Source organism: Camarhynchus parvulus, chromosome 17 (genome assembly GCF_901933205.1).
Source record: "Camarhynchus parvulus chromosome 17, STF_HiC, whole genome shotgun sequence".
Classification (NCBI taxonomy): domain Eukaryota; kingdom Metazoa; phylum Chordata; class Aves; order Passeriformes; family Thraupidae; genus Camarhynchus; species Camarhynchus parvulus.
In genome coordinates this window covers 1,461,316-1,477,519 of record NC_044587.1, presented here as the reverse complement: position 1 = coordinate 1,477,519, position 16,204 = coordinate 1,461,316, and the positions used below count along the sequence as shown (strand labels likewise).

The 16,204-nt window shown below is 40.9% G+C and overlaps 1 protein-coding gene across 3 annotated transcripts in view; it reads right to left on the bottom strand.

The window, feature by feature from the left end:
• Positions 1-2,784: 2,784 nt before the first annotated feature.
• Positions 2,785-16,204, bottom strand: part of STRBP (spermatid perinuclear RNA binding protein) — a 59,430-nt gene continuing 46,010 nt past the window's right edge. For 2 of the 3 annotated variants that reach the window (XM_030961196.1, XM_030961197.1), the window contains exon 18: positions 2,785-15,770. In XM_030961196.1, coding sequence (XP_030817056.1) covers positions 15,694-15,770 — 77 coding nt within the window. In that variant the 3' untranslated portion in view covers positions 2,785-15,693. The remainder of the gene's footprint in view (positions 15,771-16,204) is intronic. The other variant, XR_004061214.1, reaches the window with a different exon arrangement.

Here is a 16,204-nt window from a genome sequence, read left to right as displayed (position 1 = left end):
TGCATAGTTCTTTAAACCCAGGATAACTGATCTGAGCAGCTCAAACCCTGTCCATGTGCTTGCTTTGTGCTGGATGCAGGAGTCCTGTGGCTACCTCAAGACTTGCAGTATTGGCAGTATAGGAGTTTGTGTGGAACTGCTTTGCAGGGCAACATAATTGGATTTACTGAGCTGTATTTTGTCATCTTGCTCTGGTTTAGCCTTCCCCCTTCTACTGTAATCCAAAGGTACCCAGATACTTTTTTTAAAAAAAGTCCCTTTGAATGAATGAGAACCAGCAGAGCACTGAGCCTGCCTTGACTGCAGGCAGGAAATCCCACCTTTGGTGTGTGCCAGCACCTAAGCAGAGGAGAAGAGGGAAGTGTTATTTGTGCAGCGTATGTGGCCCTTTTTTGGGTTCTAAAGGCCTTTTTAGGATTTTGCCTCATGTTCATGCCTGGAGCAAGAAAGGGCCTTTTGTTGTAACTTTAACAAGAGTACACACAGGCTTTTTACAGCATTGCAAATAAATGTGCTGGAATATATAGCCCAAAGTGAAGATGAATTCAGGGTCCTGAAAGCAGTGGCAGCTCCAGTTTCTTTCAGTTGGTTCTACCAAGGATTGGGGTCACAAAAGAGAAGGATAATTTACAGCTTAGCAAATGGGAAAAACTCTTTATAGCTGACTTGCTGGAACTCAACCCTGCAGCAAACCACCAAAGTCAGCATTATGTCATGAGCAATTAAGTGAGGTGACACTATTGCAGAAAGAGGGATGCTCTTTTGGGCAGGTTTATAGATGCAGCAGTTCTTTGCACATGGAAGTTACAGGATGGCTTGTTAGTTGCTTAACATCAAACTTGGACATCAGTCAATCAGTATTTTTTTCCTGCTTCCTCTGCAATCAAATACACTTTTCCAAGGTGATGCTGATTGCAGCAAGGTAAACTGGACATCTTGCTTGTTAAGCAGATGGTTCCTTCTGCATGGATCCCTTCAGTGCTGTGCCAGCAGGGGATGGGGCAGTCAAGCAGTGTTGGGGAGGGCCTGAAATGAAGGAGCTTTCTGCACAGATTTCACTGTGTGCATTCAGCTGCAGATTCATAGTGAGAGGCACTGCAGGTTGCCGAGGAAAAGTAGATGGACTTGGTATTTCTTGGTTTGCAGGGGTGGGGGAGGACGGGGGTCACAAATCACAGCTCCCTGTTCTTCCAAGCAAGATACTCTGTAACTGCCTGGGCAAAGTTAGCTTAGCTACAGCCGGACAGGAGTAAAACTGAGTAGGAGATGCCAGGTGCTTTCTCAGTGAGGAAAGAAGGATGTGCTAACCTCCTTTGCCAGTGCAGGCCTAGTGGTGTGTGGCTTCTCCCATGTCCCACTGCCATATGTGCCCCTCTCCCATTCCTGTGAGGCCACAGAATGCCCGCCAGCTCCTGGAGTGGGCCCAGCTCGCTTGGAGCTGTCACCAGCAGTTGCCAGGCTGCTGCCGAAGAGCTGACAGCTTCTCAGCACCTCAGAGATGATAATCCCAAGGGAGCTTTTGGAATGACCTCTTAGTGAGCCAGCTAACATCAGGCATGAGCACAGACAGGCGTTATGCTAATACAGTAGGTAAGACTGACTTCAGTTTGAGTTAAGTGTTAATGATGTTTTCTTAGTGACTCTCTTCAGTTCTTTGTGGATCTTACTTGCTAAATATTTGATACAGCTCTAAATTTTAAGTGATGCATGGTTTCGTTGTGTTTGGTACGCTTGTCCCTGAGTAGCTCTTTGTGCATTACTGACTTGTTTGCAGTATGCCAGCAGACTGGGCTGGCTGCACACTGGCCTGTCGAGGGCAAAAGTCTCACACCAAGTCCTGGTCCAGTTATCATACATTCTAAGCTGTGGGATTTCATATATCTCATTTCATTAAGAGCAATCTCAATTATAGTCAGCTCATAACAGTTTCTAATCCCTTCTCAAGTCTGATCTCCTCTGAATTTGATTAATGACCTCTGCACTCAGACTTCAATTTAGCATTTCAAGACCAGAAAAACACTTCTAAGAAAAGTAAGACTCTATGTTCACTGACTTCTCTTCTAGAGTACAGCTGGGTTCTGTAACTCCTGTCTGGACATATGTGCGTATTCCAGTAAATCTTACCATGAGTTGCACCCTTAGGCAAACAACACCAGCCACACAATTGTCATGGTATCCCCAACTCCTGCCCTTAATGGCTCCGGACAAGGAAATTGCTTGGATTTGCTTTGGACCTCAGAGGACAAACTGGGACCACAGGAATTTAAGTAACACAGTGAAATGAGAGGGGTGGAGAGAACTTTGAAAGAACCTTACTTGTTCTTTATGTGTATAATTTATCTTTTAAGAAAATTAACATCCAGTTTTTCTAATTAGCTAAATACTAGGAATTGTCCCGATTTCTTTTTGGAGTGAAACTTGCCTTCCTGGCTGATCACGGCTATTACAGCCTTTTGGGCTTTTTGGTACTGCTTCCAAGGCAAGCCCCCAGAGGTACTTGTGTGCAGCAGCCCTCGTAAGTTGAAATCCAGTAATGCTCTGTTCACTTTCACCTCTGTGAAGGAATGCATTCTGCTTGTTTCAGCATAAATGTGCTTTATGTTTGCACCTCCAAGTCATCTCTGCTACCTCTGCAGCCTTCGGGAGCCCGTCTCTCCTTTCTGCTGAGCCTGCTACCTGACTCGGCACAATGGACCTCTGTGGTTTGGCTCCCAGGCTTCAGCACCCCCTTGGAGGCAGTTTGCTCACTGTAACCAACCCTCCCAAGCAGTCATTAGGCCATAATTCCTGTTTACAGAGATAAATCTTTATTGGAGCTATTGGAAGCAAATGGGACATGGTTCCAGTTTTATATACAGAGAAGTCTGTAGTGTTGGGTTACAACCAGTGGAAATGACCCGAGATTACAGTGCAGATCGTGTTGTGTACAGTCAGTAACAGTGGCTGGCGTACAAACCACAGCACAGAAGCCAAATGAAGCCAAGTGTACGGGTACAGCAGCACGGTAGGAAGCAACTGAAGGTACAAAGAGCGTTCCCTTTACATCTGTACGCTTTTTTTGGCTAGTGAGTAGATACAGCTCAATTTAAAATTCATTGTGCAGTTATTTTTCTTCCCACTCAACTGCTACCAAATTAAGAAAATTTGAATGTTCAAATTGCATTTTTAGTGCTATAAATAGCCGTGGTTGTTGCCAAATTACTTTATTTGAAATAGCTTTATTTATAGTTGGGAATAGTTCAGTCATCATTGTTCTCTAGTGATTACAAATTGGGAGAAAACAGAAGTATTTTGAAAGTAGTCTGTAATTAGACCACAAGGATCTCTTGTACTTCATTTGGAAGTTTAATTCTGGGTAACTTCTTTGAGAGAGATTTATTGGGAAGAAAGATGGTATCGTCCACCATATTACTCATTTGTGGAATGCTTTCATAGTATTTAAGGTTTAGATAGTTTATAGGTCATACTTCTTTTTATTCAATGCCATATCCAATCTTAGTTCAAAAATAAACACTCCATCCTCTGTGGATAAATAAATCCATGTCTTGGCTGCAGGTCAGACCTCTATTGGTGAAAGAGATTTAGAAAAATAGACCTTTTCTTTAACATTTAATATGCTGACTCACAAAGGAAAAGTGAAATTCATTCAAGTCTAGAAACAAATACAGTACAAGTGATTTATAGAAATGCATTCCTTCCCTCTACAAACTTGCTGAGCATGAAACACTGCCCCAAAGCACTGCCTCTGTCTTTGCCTTGTCTCGGAGAAGTAATTATCATCAGAAAAGTCACATCAGACTGCACTGCCAGGTTTCCTGTCAGAAGGGCTCTGCCTCCTGAGGAGTCTTTGCTTAGGAATTCTTTAGATGCATGGATGGTGGTGGTTTGGGTTACACAAAGGATATTTTAGCCCAAAGTAGCAGCAATTTTAATTGATTTGGTTGACGGTGATTTTTGGTGGGTGGAAATTCAGCCATGAAAAAAAAGCCTGTGAGTTGGCCTTGGAAAGCACCAGCCTTTCTTCAAAATCTCCACTTCTGAGGCTGCTGCCCATTGATGCCTTTCTCAGCAAGGGGCTGATAGATTTGGCAGTACAGGTTTCATGCTCAACTTTGTCACTAAGAACTGGACAGGACTTTAAAAGCATACAGCCCACTGGGACTTGCTCTGCTGTTGTACTTCAGTGCTTTGGAGAGCCCCCACCCCCAGCAGTGCTGCTCTCTGAGAAGTGCAGTGTCCCAGGCTGGCTCTGGGGCAGCTGGAGCACGGTGACATTCTGGAGTGGAAGCAGTAGTTAAGCACCAGTTACTGGCCCCTGCAGAGGCTCAAGAGAGAATTGCTTCGTAGAGAGCTGGTCGGCCTAAAAAGCTTAGTCAGTTTGATCAATAAATATTGACTTAGGGTTAGGATGAGAAATAAGACACTGCACCTTGGAACTGGAAGACAGAGTCAACTTCCTGCTTTTTCTGTCCAAAAGGAGACTGGCTCCAAAACATTTGTCCTTAAGGACCTCTGTGATGCCTGACAGATAACTCATTATGCGTGTATGAATGTACCTGTCTCCGTTTGCAGAGAGGGGTAAATGTGTGACTGGACAAAGCTTGGAGGCTTTTTTCTGTGATTTTTTTTTCAACCATCTGCTCTGTTTCATGTTGTCCCTGAAGGCATGGTTACCCACTCCTAAATTATGCAGCATTGCCCAGAGAATGGCTCTGTAGTTGAATATGCTCTCTGCAGTACAGCCTCCCTTTTCTTCCAGTGTATGTGGATTTCCACACAATAGATGTTATCAGAAAACTACACTTGTCTTTATCCTGTTATTTTGAGCAGGGAAACAGTGATAGGAGTTTAAAAACACAGGAAAGAATCTGTACTGCAAATCAGAATTTTTGTAATTAAATTCATAGGATCATGAACTTTTCAAAAGCTGTACTGCTCTGAATGCTGTTCTCTAGCCCACCGTTATTCTCCTTTGAGCAGAATGACTTTCCATCTGCTTAGAAAGAGTTCTTTGTGAAAATAATGACAGAAGAATAAATACTGTCTCACTTGCCCTGACTTTGATACTCTACAGGACACCCTTACAAGACTCACATTCTGTTGGGAGTGAGTGCAGCAATACACACATTTCAGTATGCATAGATCATTAAATTGTAGCAGTGCCAGTAATAAAGCAAAACTTGCCAAGATGCCCTGTTCCTCTTAATTAAGCTTGATTTATGTGTGCCTGTTGACTTAAGATGCAGTTAGTGTCCACTGCTGAGATGATGCAGTACCCTGAGTAACTCTGTATTGATTACGCTTCCACAAGCTTGTGCTTTTGCAAGAACACAGAAATGAAACTCCAAGAAAATAAAGAAGTACATCAGGTTGTTTCCATGGAACACTGTTAATCTATTCATAGCAGCTTCAAAGTATGAAGTTAAAACTTACCTTCTGGTCTGCTCCCATCGAAACAGATGAGTGCTATGATTAACTCCCCTTTAGCTTAAAAAATAGAAGTGGATAGAATGTCAAAATACACTTTGCTGGTAAGATGAACCTACTTTGTCATAAGGAGTTACACCAATATTGGTGACCTAAAGTGTGTACACACAGGTCACTGTGGGAGCAGTATCTGCTTTCCCTTGTTGCCATGCTCCTCTGTGTAAAGGCAGCTTGTCTAGAATACTGTGGGCATTGCCGAAATAACTAACTACTGTTCCTTCTGAGGAAATGACTCTTATTCCTTTTCCTCCAAAAATTCAATTGCATGCTCTGCACACTGCCTGGAACTATCTACCTGTTTTGGGTAGGACTGCATCAAAAAACAAATTTTGTCCATTGGATTTCTCACATTCCTCCCGTGGAAAACCAGCAATCCTGGACTTGTTTACTGAACAGAAAAAATAATTTCATCTCCTTTAGCAACATTATTAGCAGCTTTTAGCCTGCTGCATGGAGAGCTTAAACCTCTTACCTAATTTCTCAGTAACTATTGAAAAAGCAATCCCAGCTCCCCCTGCTCATAGTACACAAGGTTGCTGGCTTTCCCCAGCACACATAAACCTCCTGGTTTTACCACAGACTGTCTTAATGGACTTGGAAGAGGCAGTGCAACTTTCCCTCCAGCTTCTATCTGTGATGCTCTAACCTCTAAAACTGGAGAAGGACATTTTCTTCTGTTCTTATGTTTTCTCTCTCTTGCCAGAACCAGATGCATTCAGAAATCCTGTGTTCAAGCTGATGCTGCACTACACCTCATGAACTGCAAAGCAGCATAAGGCAGCTGGAGCTTCTAGATCCTGGTTAGAGGTATGAATGAGGCTTAAGTTTAATCAATTAAAAATTAACTGCAGCTTTTACTCATTCCAACTCTCTTGTGCTAACCAGTGGAGGATAGCCAGTTACATTCAATTAATGCCTTTTAAAATTAAGTGTTATTTATTCTACTAGTGATAGCAGTCCAGAGGTTTTCACAAACCTGCAGTTCTGGCTGGTGAGAAAACATTTTGAAGTTGTTTACTTACACAGCATAGAAGAGACTGCAGCTTTAATTATCTTACTGCCCCAAACCTTTGAAGTTAGAAATCAGATAAATTCAGTCTCTACAGTTAAAAATTTTAAATGTTCTTTACATTCTTGTAATTCTCACTTCTTGGTGGATTATTAATTAAACATGGAAGAGTACTCCCCCTGAGAAGGCCTCAGTCTGTAAAAGTTTCTATAGACTAGGCTTGATGGGTTCTTTTCAAGTACACAACTACTAAACTACCTGTGGTACAGTATATATGACTTTAAATTGTACAGAGTTAAGGCACCAAATTCAAGATAAAACAACATCCAAATTAAGAGATATGCTTTAGAACTGCACATCTCCACACACCACTTTTGGACATTCAGCTCCTCAGAAACATCAAGGTAAACAATGTGGTCTGAATGTTTCATGCAATCTCAGGAACTGGAGAAAAAAACCCACTTTACTGAATTTAAACCTTACTGTCTGATGAACTTTTCTCTTACCTAACTCACAGCACTCCCAGTAAAGCACTGCCTTGCTTACACAGCATCAGAGCGGTGTGGGAGGAAGAGTCCCCTTTCTCCTGGGAAACCCCAGAGAGAGGAGTAGACAGAGGAACAGGCAGATATGTCCTACTTGTGCTTTTGTATTATCTCACATATCAGTCACAAACCAACAAGTGAATCCCATATCTATGAGCAGAAAAGACAAGCACCACAAATACCTGGACATAAATAGGTGTGGATTCAGATGACACAAATAAAGCTAAGAAGGCATCGCTCTGGGGTTAAGCAATAAAACAGTTTAGTGGTGACAATTCTCTTAATGACAACTACTTAACCACTAGCTTAAATGGTTTATGTTCAAAAGAAAGTGCACATGAAACTGCTGCTGTGGTCCATAGGCACAGGACTTCAGTGCTGGGTTTCTCTGGTGAAGTGCTCTAAAATGACTTTAGCAGAATTTCCACTTCCAGTGGAATGAAACCAACAAGCTGTTAGACAAGCTGTCTCCTGTACTAAGACAGCAGATTCAGCTACCCTGTCTCTTTGCTCTGCTTTAAACAAGTCAATAAAATATCTCATTTTTCACTGGATTATTCAGCAGGAAGCCCAAGAGGGTCTGTGTGCTGAACATTCGAGCTGAGCTACTGTTTATGAGACAGAACAGCCGTTCCTAACAGAGCTCCTCGGTGTGCCCAGCACAGAGCTCATTTTCATTCTTTTGATGCCAGAGAGGCAAGGTCTTAGTCAGCCTTATGACTGAGAACAACAATCTGAATTTCATGTTTACACATCTCATCATGTATCCAAAGGAATCCACAGCAGCAGAGCTCCTGTGCTGTTTCCCAGAGCCACCGGAAATAGGAGCTGTTTTTGTAAGCTGCTTTGTGACTTGGAACTCAGTGAGGCTGGGACATAGTTTTTCCTTCATTAAGTAAGAGGCAACTGTCTTAGAATTTACCTAAAGGCAAGAAGTTCTAATACTGAGTGAGCATATCTTGGTATACCAAGCACAAGAAGCAGAAGGAAACTTGTAATTTTGTCTGAGTAAAGACTGAAATACTGTCTTGTCGTTTATAGGGATTAGGAGAGATGTTCAGCTACCCCACCTCTAGACTGGCTCAAAAGTACAGATGCAGAATTACAAATGAAGCAAGGGACTTTACATCAGGGAGTTGGTGGCAGAAAAAACAGGGAGTGCCACTCTCATTCTCCAAGGGACATTGCCAGGCCTGGATCAGAGGTGGTACGTTAAAGCTGCTCACATTTATTGCTGTCTTGGAGAAAAATAAGTGACAAGAGTTGCATAGCTGAACAGCCAACAAACAGAAGATTTTTTTCTCAGACTACTTGAGAAATCTTCATGCCCCTCCTCCTGCATTTTCTACATCCTAATAATCTGAGGAACTTCTTGTCAGGGAAATTGTTCTCAATAGCTCAGTGAGAGCAAAAGGCCTCAAATAATTTTAGATTTGTGCACTTTTCCCCAGTTAAGTTCTTTCAGGGGCTTGAGGGCACAGTCTTTTATTAAGACACACTTTAAATCTTTTTTCCTAGCAGAAGGCAAGTGTTCTCAAAGAAAGAATCCTTTTCTCCAGAGATGAGAGGTACTGGAGCACTTTTCAGATCTTTGTTAATGAGTAGAAATAGTCCTCTGGCACATTAATAAGTTGAAATATTTGTAGGAAAACTGGTTTCTCTGAAGTGCTTCACAGTCTAATTAAAAGTTTTTAAGAATCTAGATACTTATATGTAACAATTTCATGATTTGAGAGAATCAGTTCTTTACTAGGATTCTAGAAGATGATCAGAAAAGGCAGGGCAGGAAGACAGACTTCACAGAAGCAAAGGTATTTAACAGCAGTGAAAGTCATGGCAGCAGCATTTACAGCACATTAAGTGGGGAGCCATGACAATTGCTGAATCATCTAATTAGCTCACACTGGCTACAGGACAACAAATTAGACAGATTAGGAACCACCTACCCAGGCACTAAATTGCCTTTGTGAGGGTTGGATTGTGCACTGTGTCCAACAGAAATTGCTTGGGCAACCAAGGCCTCGTGTTACACGTTCCCTTCAGGAGCACAGGCTGGCCTCCCTCCATCCAACTGGCCAAACGCCCAGGAATAAGGTCACTGTGTTCCAGCTCCTGAATGTGTGCTTAAGGAAGACAGCAAGCACTGGCAGAGAGAGAACACGATGGCAGGAAGCACCACACACCATGCTTTGAGCTAGCCAAGCCCTCCAAACCTGGCTGCTTACTCTAAACCCTTCTCTAGGAAGAGCCTGCCTGGAGGAATCTCTTTATGGCTGGCAAAGTAGGACGGAAGCAGACCCCTAAAGCTCATGGGTATTTTTGCAAAGTCAATGGTGATACCATTCATTTCCAGTATAGAGAACACATTAAACAGTTCAGTTCTTCATTGTAAATCTCTGGCTTTTAATCCCTTAAGTGCCAGACACCATCTCCCAAAATACACACGATCATCTGGTTAGCTAAAACTAGCATTAAGGTGGGTAGTGTATAGGCACAGACTTTCCCTGGTCTCCTATTTATAAATGTACTAATTGAAAGGAACTTTTCAGATTTCTTTTCCATGAACCAGAAATTCAAACTGTAAAATACCATTTCTGCTCCACTGAAAAGGTACTCCAGAATTGGTAATGCTACTGGCAGCTGCACAGAGCATACACAACCAGATGTATGCGTTTGGCTCTTGGGTACATGCAGAAATGCAAAGCCCAATAGCTGTAACACAGACCTCCAACCTCACAGAAAAGGCAGTTCAGACCAAGATCCTGTGAGGAGGCTTTTAAAAGGAAACCTAAAAGTTATATGCAGAAGAAATGAGTTTCTACTTCTGCTTTAGCAAAGCCATACTTGATGCAACACTGATGAAGCAAATGTTATCCAGATTACTAATCAGATAATAGCCTGATATTAGGCTAAAATTTACTGATGGAATTGGCTGCTCTCTCAAACCTCAATGCATCAGGCACTTCAGAGCCTACTCTGTGACCCTTCAGTACATGGGGCTATTTTGCTCAAATTCCACATGAATGAGAGGGGTTCCCAGGCAGTCATGCCCCTTAGGATCTTATCTCTGATTGCAGGAGGCTGCAGAACCCAGATTTAGGAGTCTTAGTGTGTTTCACATATCAGAAAATGGTTCTCTCCTACTGAAAAGGGAGGCAGCAAAGGCAAGGGGCCATCTCAGACATAAATACTGCAATGCTTTACTGCATTACAAACAGCAGGGTATTAGAGAAATCTAGAGAAAAAAAGATGGAGAAAGTTGAGATCATTTAAAAAAAACCAGCCGGAGAGTGGAAAGCTTAAGATTTTAAGAGTTAAAAAGAGTGATAACAGAAAAATACAGAAATTCACAGTTAAAGCAATTCTGCTGGAAAGAAATACATATGGATTAAGCTGCCAAGCACAGTCCACAAAGAAGCAGATCAAATGAGAGTCAGCAAGATGTTTATTATCAGTCCTTGAAGTGGACAGTGCTTGTCAGGCTGACAGCAGTTAAGCTTAGGAAAGGAATATTCAGGAGAAGTTCATTATAATGCACCTTGATGCATATAATATCCTATCTGAAGGAGCAGAGCAGCCTGCTGCTCCAGGATCAGCACTGCTGGGCCTGCCAGGCTTAAAAAGGGACTGAACTGTAGGTGAGCTGCAGATGCAGCCCTGAGTTTGCACCTTGAAGATAACAGCAGATAGAAACCTGCCCCCTGAACAGGAAGGATGTTCTGATGGCTCATCAGTTGTCCTGCAGATGTCATGGAAGGATTATGTGCTTCCAGGGCCAGCCCCTGGAACAGTTCCTCAGTTCATTTCCCAGGTGCAAGTTCAGGAGCAAAGCTGACACTATTGAACAGCTCTTTTTCCCTTACCAGCCTATGCATTATATCCAGAAATATCCTGAGGAATGGATGTACATGCAGCTACTTTGTGAATTTGATGATTCAATATTAAAATCAAATATAGTTTATATTTGCTGTTAGTGTTTTGATGCAGACCTTTGGGCTTGATACACCACTACATACTCTGTACCAAGTGGTTTTCTGTTTGACACCAGTGTCAACTGTTACCAGTCAGGGGTTGTTCCTGTTTTCATCTCTGAATTGAGACCCTAAAATGCTAATACATCATCATCAGCTTGCTCCCTTTTGCTTTTTTATTTTTTAGCCATTTTTATATAAAAAGAGTTGTTTCCAGCAACTTCAAGTACTGCAAGTACTGCACTTCTGGAGTACTGTACTTATGCAACTTTGCATAACGCAAGGTTTAAAAGACAAATAAAAAAATAGTATTTTAAAACTACACATATCATGTGCACCAATAGGTCATAATCCAAACCCATTTTAATCTAAGTAAAATATTGTTAAAACATTTACTACAGAACTGAAAAGAATTATTTATGGATGGCTGTATCCTAATTTCCAGCTGTAGAAAAGCACAGCTAAGCAAAGGATTCACGCAGAGATAAATCCCTGCCTGCCTGCCCTCCTGTCCTGCACTGCACCCACAGGAGGGAAGCAAACCTGGCTGCTTCCTGAATTAATTTGACCTAATGTAATTTGATCTCTGCAGATTTTAACTGCAGTATCATCAAAGTTGTTCATTCTTCATTTGGAGTTTAGCTTTAATAGTTTAGGGAAATAGTTTCTCTCATTATTAGTGTCACCCATTGCACTTAGCCAGAACCAAGGTGTGCATTATTCAGAGCAGGCCATGGCCTGGCTTTGGTACCTACCCAAACGTGTCCACAGGGATGCAAGGAATGCAGTGCCTGACACAGCGGTATCAACACAGCTTTTTATGCTACACAGGAGAAAAATATTTGAAGGAGAACAGTCTGTTGATAAAACCAAACAATTTCTTAAGTGTTAGGTAATATTTTTTAACTGAAACTGGAGTATTTGAATTGGCCTTGAGAAATACAAAGTTGGGATTCAGACCCCTATGTATTACCTCTTTAAACACTGAGTTATCAAGACATAATAAAAACGTGCCATATACAAGATTGTCACAGGTATACGAGATTTTTAGAAAAAAAGCAATAAAAATATTCTTTAAGCTGAAAATAAAATCTCTTACCTTTTATATCACGATCTCAGCTTACAGTCACTACATTTCTGCTTATTTTATACAAGTGCATATGGCTATGAAGGTCCGGAGAGAATGAGAATAAAGTGGAATTAACCTGCTGAAAACTGCTTAGAAGTCTTAAGCTGCAACATATAGATGTTCCAATACCATTTTAAAAAACATTCACCTTTCAGTTATTGCTGATTGACAGTCTCAAAATATCAACATACAAATACTCAAGAGGGAAATATCTCAGTAAATTTAGAGCAGCAAAGGTTTTTGAACTGGATGTTTCCCAAATATTGTGTTTTCCTATCATTTAGTGATGATTTTAAGAGACACAAAAGCAATCCATTTAATTTTCAAGTTCAGGCCTACCATTTTTGTGTCTCATATCAATGATGTGGGAAAGAGAGAGAATATATCATTCAGTTACATTTTGGGAAAAAATATTATGTTCTATTTTTTTTCTTCTGCCGTTTTGCTACATTTCATGTCTGCTGACATGCACAATGGTACAAAGCACTGCTGCTTCAGGAGTGACCATTGCACAGCTCTGTAGCAACTTTTATAGGAAACATGCAAATACAGTATAGTATCAAAATTCTGAAGGACTTCAGTAGTCAAAGTAAAGGCAGATTTCAGTGCTCGAAACAGCACTCGACCCAGGTTGTGCCTTGGTTTGGCATTTGGTTTTCCCCCCTCAACACAGCAGTCCTTCCCCTTCTAGTGTAAAGAAATAACCAGGAGTATATACACATCTATTGCTATGTACCCAAAGAGAGGACTTGTGGCTTGGACTAAGTATTGCTTTTCATTACATGGAGCAAAGTTCAAGAAGTGAGAAAAACACTTAAAAGAAGGAAAAAAGCTCAGATCCCATGTCTGAAGTTGAGAAACCTCAAAACGAGCCACGTTTTTCTTGCTTTTAAGACATGTACAAAATGCCATTTGGAGCCACACAACCTGATGGTTCTAGAAGTCAGAGAAGAAATCTTGAGGGCCCAAGTGAATAATAAAAGGTGCGATGCTGAGAGGCTGGCAATAGGGACTGTCAATGAAAAAACCACCTACAGTGGGAGAAGAGCAGAGAAGCAAAAACCTCACGTTAATTTCTGAGACTGGCTGAAGCTAAAGCTCCATTTAAATTTCTCTGCTCTTTCAGCTGCAAGTGGAATTTTCATTGTAAAATGGGCACTTTGAATTCTTTGAAGGTATTGAAACATCTAACACTTCCAAGGTTACCACTTTCTAAACAAAGAACTGACAGCTCATTCATATTTTCAGTAAAGCAGAGAAATGTAAAATATGCAGCAAGGGGGCAAGTTTACAATGTGGTTAGTAACTCCCAACAAATGACAAAAAATAAAAAATGACTTCTATAAATCATCTGAAATGACTGCCATCATGTTGGAAAAGAGCATAGCGCCCTTCTTGTCTTTGAAATAAGAAGCTGTTTTTGGCTTACTAACGTTCATTGTATAGAATTGGTTCACGGAATATTTTGTTTAGAATTTTACAAAACTGGGGATTCAGGAAAAAAAAAAAGAAAACTACAAACAGTTGCCAATCAGGGGAACTCCAAAAGAGAGGGGGGGAAAAATGTGCACAGAGGAAAGATTTCTTTAATGAATATTTGATTAACAAAAATGGGCTCTGATCAGCCATGCTTTTTCTGCTCCGTGATGGCTTCCTTTCATCCATAGGCCAGCAAAACAGGTCAGTGATTTCTGAGCACCTCTCAATTTGGCTCCATCCCCGGCCCTGCTCTGTGTTCTGTGAGTGACACCAGGCTCACCCTCCCGGGCCATCCTCTACGTTTTATTAAAGTACCACCGACAGCAAACGGAAGCGAGAGCTACGGCAGGAGGAGAACCATGGAAATGGAAACACATTCCTAAGCACAAATACTCAGCTTAAGAATAACAGCTGCAGTTAATTCCAGGGAAAGCAGCTTGTTCTATAAGCCACCCCTTATTCAGCTTTTCTAATACTTCTCTCCCTCTAAGGGGGCTATGGGGAGGAGGAACTTTACATTGCTTTAAGCACCGCTCTTACAACACCCTCAGCACAGACACAGCTCCCCTCGCCTCAGCAGCAGCGTCTGTTAGAGAACAGGGGGTAAAGGCAAATCTTCGGAAGAGCAGGAACTAAAGCCAGCCTATGGAAAAGCAACGGGCGGGGGCTGAGGAGAGAGTGCAACCAACAATGCTGCTTATTTGTGGGGTGATACCTTAATAAAGACCACTGGAATCCCTTGTTAGAACCCACAGCAGTCCACAATCCATGGAGACTCCAGTTGTGGAGCTGGGGCCTATCCTGGAATTTCAGACAGGTGCACACACTCCTCATCAAAAAGAGGACTCTGGGTTTGAGCACCAACTCATAAAAAAGTACTGGCCTATGGCTGAAGTGTGTCACTTTTCACAGCAGCACTCAACAAGAACTGGGACAATTAAATAGCAAGTTTTCATGGGGACCTTGTTGCTGCTTTAGATTCTTATAAATGTAAGGGGGAAAGGAGAACCTTTGGTTTAATATACAATTGACAAATAAAATGCTTTCTGTAGAAATGGTGGATGGAAAATCAAGGGTGGGCAGACAATCTTAAAAGTGAAGAAGGCCACAAGAACAAGTGGAATTTTTTTCTCTCTTTTTTTTCTCTTTTTGTAAAAACAGAAAAGAAAGGAAAACATGTAGTTTTTGAGCTTTAAAGAACCTGATTGTAACATTATTGTTGTCCTTTCTCTGGGCAATACAGGTGTAAGGTGTATCCCTGGAATTGCATCCTTCTGTGGGAACTTCCTTTAATACTTGTTTAATACTTGTTTCACAGAATGCAGCCTTATACAGAGACAGACTAATTCCCTTTGTTTCATTTGTTTTTCAGCACTTTGTGTATGAGTGAAAAGTCTTCTTGGATAATTAAGACTGTGTCTAAAATCACAGTTACAGTATGCTGATCTATAAGGAAACTCAGGTACTGATGCTTAACTATAAAAAATAAGATAAAACAATATTTTAACCCATATCTTACTAAGTTTATTACACACCATAATATTTACAAAGTTAAATGTTAACTGTAAAGTTTCTATCGTGTTTTTTTATTATTATTCTTTTTATTTTTGTTTTTTAAAGAACTATGCCCTGCATTTAATAACCCTACAGCAAATACAGGTCATTAACTGAGTCTGTGTGACTGCATTAGGAAACAGGCAGTACTCTTGTGTTACAACAAAACAGTTTATTTGTGATCAGTGTTTTATATTCTATACATCCTTCACAAATTTAATTTTACATAATCGGATACTTCATTTAAAACGTAAGATTTAAGCTTCTAGTTCTTCCCTATAACAGAAGGCTGGTATAAGTTATTTGAAAATGAGGTAACATTTCACAGAACATTTTTTCAAGTTTTAGAGAACTAAATTTGCATTTTGTTAAAATCAAAAAGTAGGAAAAAGATGTTTCTTTACAAATGACTTTGCTCAAGTATGTGTTCAAAGAAAACAGGATAAAAAGGCTTTTTTCTTCTAACATTCTGTACTGTACTGTGTTGTTCAATCAATAAGAATTAGCTTCTGCCATTTGCTAAAAGAATGAGTAGTGGGGAACGGGGTAAGTTGGGAATTTCATAACTGGTAACAGAACCATTCTCTTGGGTAAACCTACAGAGAGAAGAAAGGGAGAGGACTCCAAATAAGTTCAGCAATCCAAGAAAGTCAGATAAGAGCTTACAGTAGTGTTCTCATTAACCTTTTCCAGATCAGTGAGTCAATGTGCTGTCAGGGTGCAGAGTCCCATAAACAGTAATGCTTCACCACTTTGCACTGTTTCAGACAGATGGTTATAGCTTAAAGTCTGCTTTATTTTTGTCCTGGTGTTTGGTAAAATTAAGGAAGTAATAGTCTCAAAAGCAGAGTGTGTATTTGGATTTGAAGCTCTATTTCATAATCTTTATGGTAATTAATCTCTACGAGTTTGTTCTACATTGAGGTAATTTCACAGGCCAGTGGCAATTGCAGATATTCTAGACAGGCACTGCTGTGCATAAAATACAACTCATAGGGAAACTGTTCAGCAGTTTTGATCAGCATCCAGG